Source organism: Cnephaeus nilssonii (assembly GCF_951640355.1).
Source record: "Cnephaeus nilssonii genome assembly, chromosome: 19".
Taxonomy (NCBI): Eukaryota; Metazoa; Chordata; class Mammalia; order Chiroptera; family Vespertilionidae; genus Cnephaeus; species Cnephaeus nilssonii.
The window spans coordinates 49,870,905-49,891,533 of NC_137090.1; the positions used below are offsets into that span (position 1 = coordinate 49,870,905).

The 20,629-nt window shown below is 52.3% G+C and overlaps 1 protein-coding gene across 1 annotated transcript in view; it reads right to left on the reverse strand.

Annotated features, from left to right (window-relative positions):
- Positions 1-8,391, reverse strand: part of SLC5A10 (solute carrier family 5 member 10) — a gene marked incomplete at both ends in the record, with an annotated part of 76,807 nt that extends 68,416 nt beyond the window's left edge. Inside the window, one exon of the mRNA XM_079798342.1 lies at positions 8,278-8,391. Within this exon, the coding sequence (XP_079654468.1) occupies positions 8,278-8,391 (114 nt within the window). The remainder of the gene's footprint in view (positions 1-8,277) is intronic.
- Between the last annotated feature and the right edge of the window lie 12,238 nt (positions 8,392-20,629).

The following is a 20,629-nucleotide window of genomic DNA, read 5'->3' on the forward strand; positions in this document are numbered from 1 at the left end:
GAGTTTCCTCAAAAAACTAAAAATGGAACTCCCATTTGACCCAGTGATCCCACTTCTAGGAATATATCCCAAGAAACTAGAAACACCAATCAGAAAGGATATATGTACCCCTATGTTCATAGCAGCACAATTTACAATAGCTAAGATTTGGAAAGAGTCTAAGTGCCCATCAGCAGATGAGTGGATCAGAAAACTGTGGTACATCTACACAATGGAATACTACGCTGCTATAAAAAAGAAGGAATTCTTACCATTTGCGGCAGCATGGATGGAACTGGAGAGCATTATGTTAAGTGAAATAAGCCAGGCAATGAAAGAAAAATACCACATGATCTCACTCATTTATAGTAAATAAAGAACATTATAACCTGATGAATAAAAAGATAGATACAGAAGCAGTAAAGCACCAAACAGACTGTCATATTACAGCGGGAAGGCTGGGGAGTGTTGGGGAGGGAGGGAAATAGATCAACCAAAGGAGTTGTATGCATGCATATAAGCACAGCAATGGACACAAGACACTGGGGGGTGGGATGAGGGCATGCGACAGCGGGTAGGGGAGGCCGGGGGAAGGTCAATGGGGGGGGGGGAAGGAGATATATGTACTACTATAAGTAATTTTAAAAAATAGTACCATAAAAAATTATTCTGAGTGAAATAAGTCAGTCAGAAAAAGCTAAGAACCACATGATCTCACTCAGATGTGGGATATAAAACCGAAACTCATGAACACAAACAGCAGTATGGTGGTTGCCAGAGGGAAGGGGGTGGGAGGAGGAGATCCCAATACATGGTGACAGGAGAAGATTTGACTGTGGGTGGTGGGCACACGGAGCAATATACAGATCTTGTAACATAGAAACCCACACCTGACACCTATGTTCGTGTTCGCCAATGTCACCCCAATCAATTTAATTTAAAAAATAAGAGATCATAGACCATGACCAGGGGATTTATTCTGGGGATACAACACTTGTACATATTCTCAAATCAATAAATGTGATGCATCACAATAAAAGATGAAGGATAAAAATCAACCCTAGCTGGTTTGGCTCAGTGGATAGAGCGCTGGCCTGAGGACCGAAGGGTTCTCAGCTTGATTCCGGTCAAGGGCACATGCCCTGGTTGCGGGCTCGATCCCCAGTGGAGGGCGTGGAGGAGGCAGCTGATCAATGATTCTCTCTCATCATTGATGTTTCTATCTCTCTCCCCCTCTCCTTTCTTCTCTGAAATCAGTAAAAACATATTTTTTAAATCACATGATCATATCAATAGATGCAGAAAAAGCATTTGACAAAATCCAGCACCCATTTTTTATAAAAACTCTCAGCAAAGTGGAAATAGAGGGATCAACATGATAAAGGCCATGTATGACAAACCCACAGCCAACATCATACTCAATGACCAAAAACTAAAAGCATTCCCATTAAGAGCAGGAACAAGACAGGGATGCCCACTTTCACCACTCTTGTTCAACATAGCACTGGAAATCCTGGCCCCAGTAATCAGAAAGGATGAACAAATAAAAAGCATCCAAATCAGAAAGGAGGAAGTAAAACTCTCATTATTCACAGATGGCATGATATTGAACATAGAAAACCCTAAAGACTCCATAAAAAAAAAAACTACTAGATTTAATAAATGAATTTGTTAAAGTAGCAGGATACAAAATTTACATCCAGAAATCAATGGAATTTCTTTTTTAAAAAAAAAATATATTTTATTGATTTTTTACAGAGAGGAAGGGAGAGGGACAGAGAGTCAGAAACATCGATGAGAGAGAAACACCGATCAGCCGCCTCCTGCACACCCCCAACTGGGGATGTGCCCGCAACCAAGGTACATGCCCTTGATCGGAATCGAACCTGGGACCCTTGAGTCCGCAGGCCGACGCTCTATCCACTGAGCCAAACCGGTTAGGGCTCAATGGAATTTCTATACACCAATAATGACTTATCAGAAAGAGAAACTAAAAAAAAAAAATAAAATAAAAAAATCCCATTTACCATTGTAACCAAAAAAAAAAAAAAAAGATATCTAGGAATAAACTTAACCAATGAGGTAAAAGACCTATACTCGGAAAACTACAGGACATTGAAAAAAGAGATAGAGGAAGATATAAACAAGTGGAATCATATACCGTGTTCATGGGTTGGTAGAATTAACATAATTGAAATGCCCATATCACCCAAAGCAATCTTTAGATTCAATACAATCCCAGTTAAAATACAATTGGCATATTTCACAGATATAGAGCAAATATTCCAAAAATTTATATGGAACCAAAAAAGACTCTGAATAGCTGCAACAATCCTGAGAAAGAAGATCAAAGTTGGAGGAATCACAATACCAGATATCAAACTATACTACAAAGCCACTGTCATCAAAACAGCCTGGTACTGGCACAAGAACAGGCATATAGACCAAAGGAACAGAACGGAGACCCCAGAATTGGACCCACACCATTACGGTCAATTACTATTTGACAAAGGAGGCACGAGCATACAATGGAGCAAAGATAGTCTGTTCAATAAAGGGTGCTGGGAAATTAACAGGCATGTGAAAAGAAATGAAATTAGGCTACAACTTACACCACACACAAGAATAAACTCAAAATGGAGAAAAGACTTAAATATAAGTCACAAAAACATAAATATCCTTGAAGAAAACAGGCAGTAAAATCGTAGACATCTCATGTAGCAGAATTTTCACCGATACATCTCCTATGGTAACAGAAACAAAGGAAAAAATAAACAAATGGGACTACATCAAACTAAAAATCTTCCTCACAGCAAAAGAAATCAGCATCAAAATGATAAGGGAACCCACTGCATGGGAGAACATATTCACCCATAATACATCTGATAAGGGGTTAATTTCCAAAACAATCAAAGAACTCAGACAAATCAACACCAGGAAGACAAATAATCCAATTAAAAAATGGGCAAAGGACCTGAATAGACACTTCTCTAAAGAGGACATACAGATGGCCAAGAGGCATATGAAAAAATACTCAAAAGTCACTAATCATCCCAGAGATGCAAATTAAAACACAATGAGGTATCACCTCACAACTACCAGAATGGCTATGATCAACAAATCAACAAACAACAAGTGCTGGCGAGGATGAGGAGAAAAGGGAACCCTCGTGCACTGCTGGTGGGAATGCAGACTGGTGCAGCCACTGGAAAACAGTATGGAGTTGCCCAAAAAATTTAAAGTGGAACCACAGTTTGACCCAGCAATCCCCCTTTTGGGAATATATCCTAAAACTCAATTAGAAAGACTATATGCACCCCTATGTTCACAGCAGCACAATTTACAATAGCTAAGATCTGGAAACAGCCCACGTGCCCATCAGCAGATGAGTGGATAAAAAGCTGTGGTACATTTACACCATGGAATACTATGCAGCCGTAAAAAAGAAGAATATCTTACCCTTTGAGACAGCATGGAGGGACCTGGAGAGTATCATGCTAGTGAAATAAATCAGTCAGAAAATATTTGTATCACATGACCTCACTTAATGTGGAATCTAATGAACAAAATAAACTGATGAACAAAATAGATCCAGAGACATGGATGCATGGAACAGACAGACAGATCTCAGAGAGAAAGCGGGGGTGAGGTGGGGGGGGGGGGGAGATTAGCTTAAAGAACTTATACGCATATATGCATAGCCCATGGACACATACAATACTGCGGTGGAGGCCTGGGTGAGGCAGGGGTTGGGGGGAGGGGGCAAAGGGAGGGAAAGGGGGCATCTGTAATCCTGTCAAAAATAAAAAATGAATAAAGAAAAAGAACGAGTTGCTGCGTCTTGGTCTGGGAACACACTAACGGGTTGCATTTGGCTTTAACCGTGCCCTGCAGGCCGCTCCAAGGATCAGCAGGACGATGAGCTCCATGAGTGAGAGGCCGGTGAGCGAGCAGCACAAGAGGTTCCCACTGCACGCCTAACCCCCGTCACACACTTCCCCTTCACGCTTGTAGCTTCAGGAGATGAATGCAACTATTAATCATTTTGCTACTTTTTTTTGAATACTAATAGAAATAACATAAAACAAAACTTATAACACTAAAAAGTGGTTAAAATGGTTTTATGTTACGTGAATATTACCCATTAAAAGAAAAAAGAACAGAGGCAGCCGCTGCCCACCCACAGCCCGCTACCCCTGCCCTGGGCTCAGCCCAGCTTCCCCAGGGCTTCAGTTCTGTCCAGCCTACTCCAGGCCTCGCCCAACCCCCCGGAGCCCCGCCCCCGCCCCGGGGGTGGGGGGAGCTCTGGGCCTGTGGTAGGGGAGTAGGGGAGCTGTGACCAGGAGCAGTGCTGACCGGCACTGACTGAGCCAGGCCCCTCTGGCTTCTTATCCCTGACCAGTCAAACCACTTCCGGAAAGTTGCTGTGGCCCGAAGGTCAAGTTTTACCTTCCTCGGAGTGTTCCTCAGTGCGCAGCTAAGCTGGGCTTTCTTAGTTCTGCTCTGGATGAGGACTTTGAGCCCAGGAAGCTGAAAGCCCTTTGGTCTTGATTCCTTACTTCTAATATTTATATTTCTAATACATTTCCACAAATTATCACTTGAGTGCCCTGCCTGCCTTTTATTGCGGGGGGGAGGGGGGGCGGGGGGCACGGGTGTATATTTTGGCTCTATGTGTATGGAATTTAAAAATCTGAAATCAGAATGCCTGGCAAGTGACTTAATGTAACCACGTGCCTCAGTGTCCTCTTCTGAATTGTGGCCCTAATAAGAGTTCTTCCCTCGTCGTGTTCTTACGAGGTTAACGAGTTCATGCATGTAGCATGCACTGGCGCCGGGGACCTGGTTCGTGCTGAATAAGGGTCAGTGATTAGGTGGCTTTTTCGAGCCCCATTTGGCGCTATCTGGGTGAGAGAAATTGAAAAGACATAAAATGGAAAACAGGAGAGATTTGGAAAAGGGACACAGGAGGTGTCTCAGATACACGTTAAAGGCTGGATCGGAGCAGCCGGCACCCTGCGCCAGGCTTCTTTCCTCCTGGCTTCCATTGTCCCACGTCCCGTATTCAAGGTGATCAAGCCAACGTTTCTGGACCCGCTCTCCAAAGCTTCTGACGTGGCTCCCTCATGCTTTTCCCCGGCCCAGGTCCACCGACTACCCCACGTCCTCTGCCTGTGACCAGCGGAACCGCGTGCGGTGCGGCCTGAAGGCTCCGTCAGCTGGCGGCCTGCGCCCCCGCAGCTCCAGCAGCTCTGGCCGTGGCCTGCCTTTTCCTAAGGCCTTCTCTTCTCCCAGGACTCAGTGCACTGCCAATTGCCTCCTCATTTTCCTCCCATTCCTAAAGGGGCCCCTTTTCCCAGCAATTGGCTCGGTAGTCCCACCCCATCTCCAGCGCCGGCCCTGCGCCTATCCCACCCCTTAGCTGGCACACCCGGCCCTGCGCCTATCCCACCCCTTAGCTGGCACACCCGGCCCTGCGCCTATCACACCCCTTAGCTGGCACACCCGGCCCTGCGCCTATCACACCCCTTAGCTGGCACACCCGGCCCTGCGCCTATCACACCCCTTAGCTGGCACACCCGGCCCTGCGCCTATCACACCCCTTAGCTGGCACACCCGGTCAGGGGCCGTCGCTGGCTAGAGGCGGCGGTCAGCGTGCAGCCGGGGTGGAGGAGGAAGCGGGCTCTGGGGCTGCCGGCACCAGGTACACCTCGTGTACGCCCGCCGAGAGCCCCTCTGTGGCAGAGTGGGTTCCAAGCGGACTCAGACTTTAAACCCAGGCTGGGCCACCGGGCCGGGCATCGTTCCTTCTTGAGGGAAACTGGACTCAGGGCAAAGCCACACGGCGGCGGAGGCGAGAGAGCCACAGCGCGGTGCAGCTCTGTCTGGCCTTGGTGATACTGCGAACCCCTCGATCACACTGCAGCCGAAGCCTTCATGCTGCTGGGCTTTTCGGTGTGGATGCCTGACGTTCCTCCAGTGCTTCAGCTCATTAGAAATGGGTTTCTGCGCTTGTTAACAGATGCCCTAATGGGTGCAAAGGGCTAACTCAGAGCCCTCCGCTCCAGGAGCACGTCCTGGAGGGCCTCCCCGGCTCTCCTAACCTCGCACCAGAGCACTTTGCAGAGCTGTACCCGCCCCGCCGGCCCAGCTGCCTCTGGGCCTGAGCACCTCACAACCCTGTGGGCCCTGGCTCAGCACCCTCCTCTCCCAGCCCCGTTCCATTCTGCCTGTGCTCACGGCTCTCTGCCGGCCGCACCCCGCTGGCTGGCACGGCCTCTGGGAGGGACAGGTCATAACTCCCACCCCCACACTGCCTGGGCCACAGCCGGCTGCGCGGGGACAGGTGGACCCTGCGCAGCACCGTGCCTGGCCTCAGATGCCCCAACGCCTTCCTCAGGGACGCCTCGCAGCTGAATCCCGCTGGTGCCGGCGGGAAAGCGTCTCTCCCCTCCTGTCCTTCCTGAGGTCGGGCTGGCCTCAGCCTCGCTCGCACCGGTCTCATGCAGGAAGCCTCTGCTGACCACGTGGTGCGTGCACATCCGCCTCTGAGTTCCCAGCCCTCCCAGGAACATGGCCGCCATGGCTGGCACCAGAGACTCACGTCCCTTTGCTCCTTGGCACAGCCCAGGGGCAGGGGCTGCACTGACATGCACACTGTGTGTTTGAGGGAACGGAGGCCAGAGGCGAAGTCAGAGCTCCAAGTGCCTAGAGAGTCAGGGCTAAGCCCAGCGTCCATGTGACTCACCGTTTAACCACAGAGGAATCACCTGCAACTGCGGCTTCACAACTAATCTTCTAGCCACACTGTCCAGCAACACCACTGACACCACCACAGCTACCACCACCACAGCTACCACCACCACTACCACCACCACAGCTACCACCACCACCACCACCACCACCACCACCACTACCACCACCACCACCACCACTATGACCATCACTAATACACCACCACTGCCACTACCACCACCACCACCACTACCACTGCAGCTACCACCACCACTACCACCACCACCACCACTACTACCACCATAACTACCACCACCACTACTACCAGCACCACCACAACTACCACCACCACTACCAGCACCACTAGTACCAGCACTACTACCACCATAACTACCAGCACCACTACTATCACCACCACCACCATCATCACTAATAATACCACTAGTACAACTATAACCACCGCCACCACTACTACCACCATAACTACCAGCACCACTACTATCACCACCACCACCATCATCACTAATAATACCACTAGTACAACTATAACCACTGCCACCACTACTACCACCATAACTACCAGCACCACCACCATGGCAGCTATAGAAGCAGCAGCAGGGTCCAGCCCCATGACCTCTTAGGTAGACCTCCCTCCACTTCAAGGACTTGGGACTGAGGACAAGGTAGGTGGTGTGTCCATCTTACAGATCAAGACCCCGAGGCCCAGAAAGCCAAGCAACTTCCTGGGCTGCCAGAGTGGCACACACCATTCTCCCTCCCAGCCCTCCGTCAGGCCCGAAGCCGGAAAGGAAGACCAGGTCAGGGCTCGAGGACACTGGCCTGGGCACCTGGGCACCTGGCACGGGGAGCTTGACCTCTGCTGAGCACAGCATCGGGAAGGCCCCAGAGATCCGCACCCCGTAAACAGCAGCGCCTCCCTGTTCGCAGGCCTGGGCTCACTGCCATCGCTGCCCCAGGCCCGGGTCCCCTGCGGGCGACGGCTGTGTTGGGGCCGCAGGCGGGCAGGCGGACGGGCGACTGGCATGGCGCCTGCCTAGCCCTGCACTCCTGGGGCCTCCACCCCCCTGGCTTCTGTGATGGGCTCCAGTCAGGCCTTTCTCATCGAGGGCGAGAGAAACTGGCTCATGGGTTGGGCCAGGCAGCAAGCACAGACGTCTTGGGAGCTTGTTAAAAGTCAGATGCCCAGGCCCACGTGCCCTTCCCCCCTCTGGATTCCGACCCAGCGGCCGGGCTCCAGACAGGAACCCGTGGGACTCTGGTGCTCAGGGATGGTGGCCCCGGGAGCCCACCTGACGTGGAGGAGACGGAGGCCGGGAAGAGGACCCGCTGCATCCAGGCGCCCAGCCCAGACGAGCCCAGGAGCTTCCCATCCCCGTCCCTTAGAGAGACCCTCCTCTCCCTCACTTTGCAGGCTGAGAATCTGTTGCCCAAAGAGAGAAAGGAAGTTGGCCACAGTCTCTGACAAGTCCATCCCAGGACCCAATGGGCCTGGTCACCGGGGAGATGCCGCCGGCGCCCAGGCCCCACCCCGCGCTCTCTCACCCATATGCCCACGGCCACGTTCGCGGCAAAGTACACGGTGATGATGATGATGTCGGCCAGGCTCAGCTGCGAGCTGGGGGCCTGGGGGTCGCCGGTGGTGTTGTCCGCCGCCATCCTGAAGCAGTGCCTTCTCTGAGCCAAAGGGAACCGGGGCCAAACCGGGACAAATAGGACCTCCTGGCAGCGATAAATTGATCATTAAACAGAGCAAGACCGGGGCGTCCCAGCCCCCTGTGGCCGGGCAGGGCCACGGCTTCAAAGGGCAGCGGGGCCTCCCCCAGGGAGAACGGAAAGGGAGGGAGGGGGGAGGAGCCTCCTGAAATTCAGAGGAGGTTTGGGAAAATAAAGGAAATGTAGTGGATCCAAAGCCACCAGAATGTTCCCAGAAAGGCTGTCACCCACTGGGTGGCTCGACCTCCGCTCAGCTCCTGTGAGAAGCATGAGGGGCGGGACAAAGGTCACCGGCACCCCGCCTGGACAGCCCGCGACGGGGACGGGGACGGTGACACGCGCGTGGCTCACTCCCAGCCACAACGGCCTGGTCCCAGATTGGACTCGCGAGGGGCAGTAAGGACCTGCCCCCAACACCCTTTCTAGACGTGAAGCAGGCCCAGGCCCCTCACTGACCTCTTTCGGGCCGCCGTGGCCTCCTTAGGACGGCGCAGGGACCTGGTACCCAGCGAGCGCCGGCCGAGCCTGCGGACCGGCCTGGCCTGCCGCACTGTCCCTTTCCGCGCTCAGCACGGCCCTCAGGCGGCATCACCCCACCGGGAACAGGGGCCGCGCATCTGTCACGTCACTGCCCCTGGAGACAAGGCTGGGGCCTAGCTCCATCCCGACCCCAGACCCTCCTGGCTGGTGGCAGTGATGGCTCTGGGCCCATCCGATGCCGTCGTCCTTCCGCCCCGACACTCACTCACTCATTAAATGGTGTGCGGCCGCGGGCACCGCGGTGACAGGGCCGGTGGCTTGGCAACACCTTTGGAGTCTGACCAGGACACTTAGCCCTTCCAGGGCGTCCATGGGTGAGCGGCTGCCACGGGGAACACGCTGGCCTGCAAACCCAGCTGTGCCTGTTATTTAGTAACCGGGGGTGCGGGTTTAAAATTAATCCCCTCCCACCAGGAAACATGAAGTCACGGCTTATAGTAAACGAGGGAAGGCTCAGGCTGACCTCCCCAGCTCCCTTCGCCTTCAGTCAACCAGCCCCTCAGGCGGCACTTATTTCCCGAGCCATCGCTAGAAGTGCGTCACAAATAAAGGCCACTTAGTTCCCGTCATGAGGATCCAGATCTATTGGCCCCGTCTCTTAAGAATAAAGCCATTGGAAAGCACAGTGCCCTGGGCAGCGTGGGTCAGTTGGTTAGAGCGTTGTCCTGTGCACGGAGGTCACAGGTTCGATCCCTGGTCCGGGCACATACCTAGGCTGAAGGTTCAATCCTCGGTTGGGTGCATATGGGAGGCAACTGATCAATGTATCTCTCTCGCATTGATCTTTCTCTCTCTCCCCACTCCCCCTCCTCCCTCTTTAAAATAAAAATAATAAAATAAAAACGTATTTGATCCCCTCTCCTCAGCCTGGGTCTCAGAAGGAAATAAACCTGGTGGGTGTGGCGAGCACGCCGCGAGGGCGGGGATACCCCAGCCTCCGGCCGCAGGCTTGCAGTCTGCGGGCTTTGGAAACGTGTTGCTTCTCCCGGATTTAGGCCCTGGATTCGGGTGCGAGAACCTGGGCGCGGCCTGAGGGAGGTGTCTGGGCTCCTCAGTCTGGGGAGGGGCTGTAGGAAGGATAAAGGACCGGTTGTCCGGAAGAGTGAGGTCCCGCCTGGTTTCTGCGGAGGGGGTCGTGCCCCCCTGCAAAGGCCAGAATGACCTGGGTGCCCTTGTCCAAGTTAGGAGCACCGAGACCTTCACCGACAACTGCCGGGCAGACCGAGGCGGTGACTCACGTTCCTTTTCCCAGAACAGGGGTTAGATCGGGGACCATGCCCGCCTCCCACCGTGCCTCTTCACGTAAGGACATGGCCTAGACTCTAGAGAGAGCACAGATGCCTCTGATGCCGAGAGTCTGAGAAGATGAAAGTCGATAGGCAACGTGTTCGCAGGGAGCTTTCTATAGCAAACCAGAATTTGAGGGGCAGACCTGAACTGAGAAAGAAAGCATGGGCAGCTCTCTGGGCTGGGGAGTCTGGACGTCATTGCAGCTCCCACACGCTCACAGAGGTTTGCATACTCAGCCCATCCGCTCTGCTTTCGTCTGTTAAGGGCTTTAGATGTTCCACTGAGTAGAACGCAGTGTTCTGCCTTTGGACGCCCTGGCAGTGGGTAGACCCGCACCTACACAAAGAGTTCTGGGTGTCTGCGAAAATATAAACCCCCACGGTTCGATTGTCCCCTACCTGCCTCAGCGGGAAGTCAGAAAAAAAAAAGAAGGAGGAAATAAACCGTTTAGAGATAACACCCGGACCCCCTTCTGACCAAAAGTCCTGGACAAAGACTGCGGGTCAGGAGGACCTGACGGGCGGGCCAGGGAGAGCGTGGCAGAGGGGACAGAGGGACAAATTCCCCGCTCAAGCCCAGTCCCTCTCCATCCCCACCTCACCCGGTCCAACGTGGTCACCCGCCAGACCCAGTGCTTCTGGTCAGGAACACCAGGGTCTGCCCAGACGGGAAGCCAACCACATCACACCCTGTGAGCTCATCCGTCCCAAGAGAAAGCGTCCATGTCATATCTTGAGACACCACTCTGACACCTCCTGTGTGGGGTTTTCTCCACCAACCAGCTCTCCATCTCTGGACCACGGGGTGTCTTGCAATTCAATTCTGACACTGTCTCCCGAGACTCCACAGCGTGCGGCTCCGCCCCATCGGGCTGCTCCTGCTCGAGGCGCCAGTGACAGTTCCGGCCGCCGGTACTTCCAGCCCCAGGTCTTACATCAGGGCTCCCACAGCCCCCGCTTCAGGTGGATAATTTGCTAGAACCGCTCACAGAACTCAGGGACACGCTTGGCTATTATGGTTACAATAAAGGTCTGATGACGGTACAGATGAACAGCCAGACAAAGAGGTCTGTACAGTGAGGTCCAGGGGGTCCTGAGCACAGGAGCCTCCGCCCCGGTGGAGCTGGGCTGCGTCACCCTCCTGGCACAGGGGTGTGTTCGCTGACCTGGCAGCTCTCCAAATCCCACTCCCATGGCGGGCTAAGGAGCTTCGGCGCCTAGCGTGGCTGATGAAGTCCTGGCCCCTGGGGATGACTCCAGCCCCTCTCTCCTGGAGTTTGGGTGGGAGGTAGGCTGAGTGTTTCCTACCCTCTAATCGCCTTGGTTTTCTGGGCAACCGTCCCCCATCCTTAAGTTATCTAGGGGCCCCCAGAAACAAGTTATCTCATTATGGATGAAAGGGGCCACGTGCTGACCTGACAGCTCAGGGGCGGCCTGCATGGCGGTCTTGCAGACTCAGACCTAAAGTCACCAAAGGATGGTCTGAAATGACACTTAACTAAAAGCAGGGATGGTGGGCAGTCACCTCCTAAGCCTGTATCTTCCCTGACAAGATCAACCTTTACCTTAACTGAGCCTGTCTGTCTTTTTGCATCTAAGATAACATACCCATGAAGTAACTGGGTAACTTGTAACCTCTTTTTTTCTGGACCCCTTGGGGCACAACCTAACGTGCTGGGCGCCAGGCCAGAGACCACAAATTCCTTCATTGTTATGTTAATTGCTCCTGCACCCACCTAAGTATGTGTCTATCACTTTACTTTTTAAAAATATATATTTTATTGATATTTTACAGAGAGGAAGGGAGAGGGATAGAGAGCTAGAAACATTAATGAGAGAGAAACATCGATCAGCTGCCTCCTGCACACCCCTACTGGGGATGTGCCCGCAACCAAGGTCCATGCCCTTGACCAGAATTGAACCGGGGACTCTTCAGTCCGCAGGCCGATGCTCTATCCACTGAGCCAAACCGGCCAGGGCTCATTTTACTTTTTATCCAATCCCAGGGGTTTCCCTGCTTTGCTTTCTCCCGCCTCTCTAGTCTATCACCAATGGATTTCATGTAGCCCACCTCCGTCCCTTCCTTTGATGGCAATGTGTAAATACAGATGTAACCGCCATTCTCCGGAGCATTATCTCAGTTCATTGAGGTTCTGCTTCCCGGCATATGTGGACAGTTTGGCTCAAATAAACTCACAAAAATTCTTTACAGGTTTCCATGGCTTTTTACGTTAACATCATTATCATACAAACGATACTCTATCGCTCTGGAAATTCCAAGGGTTTTAGGGGCTAAGTGCCAGGATCTGGGAACAAATACAGCCATACACCTCATAACCAGGTTTTGGTCAAGGATGAACTGCATTCATTCGTCCGGTGGTACCCACAGAGCCTGGCATGTAGGAGGCTACACCCCGAGGTGTGTGTAGGTACGCTCTATGTTTACACAATGACGAATTCACCTAACGATGCATGTCTCGAGCGTATCCCTGTCATTAAGGGGCACAGTCGTATTCATCTTTTTATTATGTTACAGCCCCAGATTCGTGAAAAACGTCTTTTGGACAAGGAGGGGGGCTGGGCAGGAGAGGGGTTGGCTGGGGCCAAAGCAGGAGGCTGGGAGTTATTTTCTTTCTTGGTGCCTCGGAAGTGCAGGAGGCCAGCCTCGGCGAGCCCACGTGGGTGAGCTAGAACGGGCTAAAGCGCTGGTGATATCCTCGTCCTCCTGCCCGCTGTGGACTGCACCCTCCAGCTGGGTGGCTGTCCGTGGCTCCTGCTTTTACAATAAACACAGTGTTGCCAGTGGAAGTGGGGTCCTTGCAGTGTCATGAGAAAAACATTTTCGGGGACCCACAGGGAGGATGAGGTCTGGTGGTGAGACGTATTTGGGTGAAAATAGAAGGCTGCCCTGTGAGAAATGCTCACCTGTCCGAATTCAAATCATGGAACGGGCGACCGAGGGATGGATGGCGGAAGGACTTCTTGATAGATCCTCCCTTCCCCCAACTGGTGGACGGAGTATGACGCAAACTCCACCTGCAGCCGGACATTCCTGAGCACCTTGTATGGACTGTACACTGAACCACCAATCAGCACCTGCCAAATACCCTAAGCCCCCATTCCTAAGTCCCTAATCATGTGCCTCACATGAAACCACCAATCAGCATGTGCCAAGTGCCCTAAGCCCCGTCCCCTCCCTTCCTCCCCTCAAAGGCGCTCTCACCCCGGCACGCCCTCTCTCTTTCCCTCTGGAAGGCCCGGCAGGGTCTTCTCTCCAATAAAGCCTGCGTCCCGGTCCCTGGTCTCCGCCTCTGTCTCATCTTTCACTAACCAACCACTCAGCTTCCCGGGCTGCCCCGGGCTCCCGGTGGCTCCGCCCCACCTGACCCATTTCCTAGGGTCTCTGTGCTCCTTACCCACCCCGGCCTTTTCCCAGGCTGCACTCACAGGCCCTGATGGCCGCCATTTACTTCTGCGCACGTGCTTACCTCCCCCCTCCCCACCTCGCTCTCCCCACAACCCGAGGGCTGGCTGCTCCGTGCCCAAGGTGGGGAGAGGGGGTGCGCCAATCCCCGTGGCGGGCAACGCTGGGGACCCCGGAGTGGGTGACGCTGTTGCTGCCTGGTTGAGCAGGCTTCTGCTCCCTGGGGTACGAGGCTGACAACGTCTTACGCCCCTTCCTTGATGAACATCCAGCCACCTCCACGAACGCCTTTCCCTCCGGAAGACCCGGGCCTGCAGTCTTCCAGGGCAGATGGGTGGTGCCTCCTCTCCTTCAGCTTCCTGCTGCCCCGGGCACAGTCCTGCCTCTCCCAGGACCTGAGGAGGAGGGAGTGGGAGTCTTCCCACAGGGAGGAGGGGTTTGCAATCCAGATCACCTGGAGGCGGTATCCATGATGTCGAGGGGAAGGCGTTGTTGGACAAGCTGGCAGTGCCATCCAAATGAGGAGAAATGTAGCAAATAACGGTCTGGTGAGGCAAAAACCAGGTGACGGGAGACGACCTTTACAGGGTCGCCGGTGAGGGTGGGGAGGGCCTCCCGGACACAGGTGTGTCCCACCTGTCAGAAGCCTCTTGTTTACCATTCTTTCTTTTTTTAAATATATTTTATTGATTTTTTTACAGAGAGGAAGGGAGAGGGATAGAGAGAAACATCGATCAGCTGCCTCCTGCACACTCCCCACTGGGGATGTGCCCGCAACCAAGGTACATGCCCTTGACCGGAATCGAACCTGGGACCCTTGAGTCCGCAGGCCGACGCTCTATCCACTGAGCCACACCGGTTTCGGCTTGTTTACCATTCTTAATGCAAATGAAGCTGAGGGGACTGTTCTGAGATTCTCCCTCTGAAGGACTCGGGCCTTTTCTGTCTGAACCACGTGGGCAGAAAGGGAAAGCAAAGCCCAAAGACCGCTTTGTGCTTCACCGCCTAGTCCTGGCACGTCACCCCCGCCCCGCCGGTGGGCTGCTGCGTGAGGCCTAGACTGTGTGCATAGGCAACAGGTAAGCTCGGTCAGGGCATCCCCCAATGAAAACAGGCGCAGGAAGACACCGGCTAATGAGCACAGCACGTCGTAAACCATTTCCTGGGTCTGCAAGCCTCAGTTGAGAAGACTTTCAGATGCAAGGCTTTTGCTGGAATGAAAGCCAGCAGTGACCATCTGGTAGATGCTCTGTCTTCAGTTTGAACATCTCTGGCGATGTCCTGAGGTGCTGAGGGAAATTCTGCATGGCGGTGCTAGGTCAGCAAATCATCGAAACGATAGCCCCTCCCCTGGGAAGCTGACTTTTACACCGTTTTGCAACCGACATTCGCTTTCATTTAGACCACATTCCATTTGCTAGAGCAGTAACTTCCCCTCCGGACTTGCCCAGGGTCCGGACAGGCCCAGAATTCCTGCCCGCCAAGAAAGCCCACCTAGAGTCCTTTACAACCTCTAAGTCCCGGCCCCTGGGTGCTGGCGCATTGTGGGGCTCAGCCCACCTGGTTTCCAGATGACCTGATAAAATCACAATTCTTTACCCCTTTTGGCCTCGTGTGTTCCTCCTTCAGCGACCCTGGCAGGCATATACAGACACAGCCTTAGGAAAAAGTTCTCAGTAAGTCCTAGTCCGAAGATGGGAGATGAAACATTGGTTTGTGAGAAATGCTCACCTGTCCGAATTCAAATCATGGAACGGACGACAGAGGGATGGATGGTGGAAGGACTTCTTGATAGATCCTCCCTTCCCCCAACTGATGGACGGAGTATGACGTAAACTCCACCTGCAGCCAGACATTCCTGAACACCTTATATGGACTGTACACTGAACCACCAATCAGCACCTGCCAAATACCCTAAGCCCCCGATTCCTAAGTCCCTAGGTGCCTAATCATGTGCCTTACATGAAACCACCAATCAGCGTGTGCTGAGTACCCTAAGAACAGAAATTGATCACATAGGCTCTTTTATTTTTATTATTACTTTTCCCACTGATTTTTTTGAGACAGAGTGGAGGGGAGGAGTGGGGAGGGAGAGAGAGAGAAACGTTGATGTGAGAGAGACACATCAATTGGTTGCCTCCTGTTTGCACCTAGACCAGGGCTGGGGATCGAGCCTGTAACTGAGGTACATGCCCTTGACCAGGAATTGAACCTGCAACCCTTCAGTCCGAAGGCTGATGCTCTAACCACTGAGCAACCAGCCAGGGCAGGTCACAGGCTCTTTTAAATCTGCTTTGCTGGAATCTCCAGCTTGAGCTTTACTCATCCCCTCGGGTCAAAGAAGCCAAGCCACACTGTTGTCATCAGGCTTTGACTGCAATACCAATAGGTTTGGGTGAATCCCTCAAGTTCCTGAGGTTCCCAAAAATGTCCTAAGGTTCCTCCTTTGCCATCTCTCAGGAAAGCAACCTTCATTCCTTACCTGGAAAGACTGCCATGAGCCATGCTGAGAAAGGATAGTAAGAAGCTAGAGAAATAAGGGAAACAGACAAAATAAACAAGGACCACCTATTTGAGCCATTTATTATCTTCCAAGAAACTTGGCTGGGGGCTTAGTTGGTTGGAGTGTCACCCATACACCAAAGGTTGCAGGTTCGATCCTCAGTCAGGGCACATACCTAGGTTGCGGGTTTGATCCGTGGTTGGTATGCATATGGGAGGCAACCGATGTTTCTCTTTCTCTCCCTTCCTTCATCGCTCTAAAAATAAATAGAAAAAACATATCGTAGGGTGAGAATTTTTTATAAAAGTAATTGGTTCAGCCCTAGCCAGTTTGGCTCAGTTGATAGAGTGTTGGGCTTCGGATCAAAGGGTCTCGGGTTCAATTCCGGTCAAGGGCCTTGTTTACAGGCTCCTCCCCGGCCCGGGCCCTGGTCAGGGCTTGTGCAGTAGGCAGCCAATCCATGTGTCTCTCACATCAATGTTTCAGTCTTTCCCTCTCTCTTCCACTTTCTCTGAAAATCAATGGAACAATATCCTTGAGAGAGAGAGAGAGAGAGAGAGAGAGAGAGAGAGAGAGAGAGAGAAAGAAAGAAAAGAAAGAAAGAAAGAAAGAAAGAAAGAAAGAAAGAAAGAAAGAAAGAAAGAAAGAAAGGAAGGAAGAAAGGAGAAAGAAAGAAAGGAAGAAAGAAAGAAAGAAGAAAGAGAAGAGAAGAGAAGAGAAGAGAAGAGAAGAGAAGAGAAGAGAAGAGAAGAGAAGAGAAGAGAAGAGAAGAGAAAAGAGAAATTGGTTCATTAACCTGGGTATCAAGTTTGTGGACATGGAGTTGTTTATAGTACTCCTTCATTATCACTTTGATATCCATGGGATCCGTAGTGATGTCCCTCTTCTGTTTCTGGTATTAGTCGCTTATGTCCTCTCTCATTTTATTAGTTAGCCTGGCTAGAGGCTTATTGACTTTATTCTTTGCTATTGTTAATCCTCAATTGATGATACTTTTTCCATTGATTTTTTTAGAGAGTGGAAGGGAGGGAGGGGGAAAGAGAAGAATGCCAACTGGTTGCCTCTTGCATGTGCCCCAACTGGGGCCCGAGAATGAACCTGCAACTCAGATACGTGCCCGTGACCAGAATAGAACCACGACCCCTTGGCCCAGAGGCCTACACTCTTAACCATGTATCCACACTGGCCAGGACTAATTTTATTCATTTTTTTTCAAAGAACCAATTTTTGGTTTCATTGATTTTCTCTATCGAGTTCCTGTTTACAATTTCATTGATTTGTGCTCTATTTTTTATATTTCCTTCCTTCTGCTTACTTTGGATTTAATTTGCTGTTCTTTTCCTAGGACACACCCCCTTGCCTGCATCTCTCTGATCAGGAGCAGCCATCAGCACCGTTGCCCACTATTTGGAAAACAGAGTCCTTTTTGCCTACTCTGGCGTCCACAAGCTTGTGCAGACTTCTGCTTGCCACAGGCCGGGCTGAGGAATGAGTATTTGCTGCTATGCTGAGTGACAGCTGGCCAGAGCGAGCCACGACTTACCACTCAAGACTTCTCTGGAAGGTCGCAAACAGTCAGACCCAGGCGTCGCACTGGGCAGATTTTGCCACTGGTTTTTGTGTAGATGGGGAGGCAGACTCCTGGTGCTTCCTCCTCCATCTTGCCCGAATCCTCTGTTTGGTTTTTGGTATTTCTGTCTCTTTATTGATATTCTCTGTTTAGTGAGACATCACTCTCATGGTTTCCTTCGCCTCTCTGAGCATATTTAAGATAGTTCATTGTAAATTTTTGTCTGGTAAGTCTGACTGGACTTCCTCACTGGTGAGCCCAACCTTATTTTTCATGCCTCCATATTTTTTTGTTGTTGAAAACTGGACATTTTGCATATTATAATCAGGAAGCCTGGAATACAAATTGTCTTCCTTCCCCAGGGGTTATTGCTGCTTGGAGTTGTTTGTGTGGTGGCTATTCTGAACTATTTTTGTCAAGTCTTGTAGTCTTTGTTGATTGTGGCAACTGAAGCCTCTGTTGAGTTAGCTCAGTGGTCAGTGGGCGAGTCATCACAGACTTCCTTAAAAGCCTTAACCCCAAAATAAAAATAAAACCTGTCTACAGATGGGCTCCAAATGTGTCGTGGGACATCCTTCAGCACTCAGCCCTCACTTCTTGCGTGGGCAGAGCCTGAAGGTCAGTGAAGGATGAGATCTTGGGGCTTTCTCGGAGTCGGGATGTGCTTGGAATGATTGGAAAGAGCACTGGGCTGTGGAGCGGGAAGCTCCGGTCTGAATCCTGGCTCCACGAGTCAGTGTGAGGCTTTGAACGTAATCAAGAAAGTATGAGAACCGTGCTGGCACACAGCGTGGCTCACTTGGTGTTTGTGCACGCATTCATTCCAAGAGCATAGGTCTCACCCACATTTGTTTGTCCCGAGTGATGACATCACAGTCAATCAAGAATAGAAACTATTAGCGTTTCTTTCTGTTACAGAATTTCTAAGTTCAACTCCCCATATTTCTGGCTGATTAAGTAGCGATAGTAGTTTGGAGGGTAAACAGGACTTCTCTGGCTCAGGAAAATCCTACAACAGACAAAACGCTGGTCACCCTGGTTTTCTCTGGGAGGGGACCTAGGCGGCTGAGGGGCTCAGGTGGGAGACTTCCTTCTCTGTGGTTTTTGGCCTCAGACCCCTGTGCTTCCCACCTCCTGCAGCCCCACCACAGCGCCTTTTCTCCTGCTCCAGCCGCGTGGGGTATGACGAAACGCTCATCACACCTCTGGGCCTCTGCTCGTCATCCCTTCTCCCTCCTCTCCACCTACTACCCCTCCTGACCCTCACATGCACGGCCGCTTCTTCGCCTGCCCCTACACCCCCTGCTAAGGCCTGCGAGGGCCCGGGCCTCAACCCCCACTTCCTGGGGTTCTTTCAGGGGTTCCTCACCTCCCTCCGGCGGCAGCTCTGGGCAGACACCGGTCCTGGTGGGTTTGGAGGGCCCCAGCTAGCTTTACCATGAGTGCATCACACAGGAAAACATCCCAGTACATGTGTCATTACTTCTCTTCTATAAATTCGACCTTTCTTCATGAAACATCATATGCATACCCATGGACAGACAATCGGGTGGTGAAGGCCTGGGGTGGGGGCGGCTAGGAGTCAATGAGGTAAAAAAGGGGCATGTGTAATACTTTCAACAATAACGATTAAAAAAAAAGAAAAATCATGCAGGTCAAACCTCATGGGACACAGCCACCTACAGGAAATTTCCTGCTGAATGAGCTCAACAGTAATATGGTACCAAAAGGGCAAAAGATGCGGGGGGGGGGGGGGGGGGGGATGCTTAACACAGCTGAGTCGGAGGATGTGAGGTTTGCTGTGAGCTGCTTCGGCCATTTCAGAGAACTAATTTCAGAAGGTCCAACAGGTTCAGGTTGGCTCCTCTCACAAGGGGCGTGTGTGTGTGTGTGTGTGTGTGACCCCTGGCACCCAAAGCTCTTCTTCCAAATGTGGTCACTGGTCAGAGGACGACAACCTGCTAAGCGGGGCTGCACCGGCCAAAGCAGCTATCCCTGTGCTATTTCCCAAGCCCATTTATGAAGACTGTACATCTCCATTTCCAGGAACAGGTTCTCACACATGTTCAGAGTGGACACCTCCATTAGGAACTGGATTAGATGTGAAGGGAGGTGGTGAGGACCTTTACTCGGGAGTAAAATGTGGTGGGGCCTGGAGGGGGCTGGGCACTGCGTGTGGTGAGCACTCTAGTAGCCCGGGAGCTGCTGGAGGGGGTCTCAGTGCTCAGCACACACGGGGCTCCAGGCCTGCTCAGGCAAGCTCCCAGTAGCCACCCTGCTTTCGGGGAGTGCCAAGAAACCCCAGCATGGCAATCAGTAAGTGACTAAACTTAACTTAGTGTTAAGTCAACTATTTTATTCCATACTAGTGACCTGGTGCACGGATTCGTGCTCATTGAAAGGAAATTAATTAGAAGGTGGCCGGTGGGGTGGGACTGGGCGAGACGGCCGGACACGCCCTGGAGCCAACCTCCCGTGGTCCCTTCCTGGCCGGCCGCACCTGGGGTGGCACCGTGGCTCGAAGGGAGTCTGTAGGGTCCCTCCGGCAGGTGGGGTCCCTCAGTCAGGCCGAAACTGGCTCTCCAACGTTCTGAGGGGTCCCGGAGCGGGAGAGGGCACTCTGCAAAGCTGCTGTCGTACAGGGTGTGGAACACAAACGCAAGTGTGCAGTAAACCAGATTTGAGGCCAACAGTGCCCCAGCAACAACATAACCTACGGCCAAAGGTGGAATCAAGCGGCCCCGCGAGGAATCGGGCTCCCTCCTCTCTGGTTTCGGGGTGCGTCACCTGAGAACCACCGCTGCCAAGTAACTGCAGCTCGGCAGCTCCTGCATTGAGGGTCTGGCCCCTGGTGG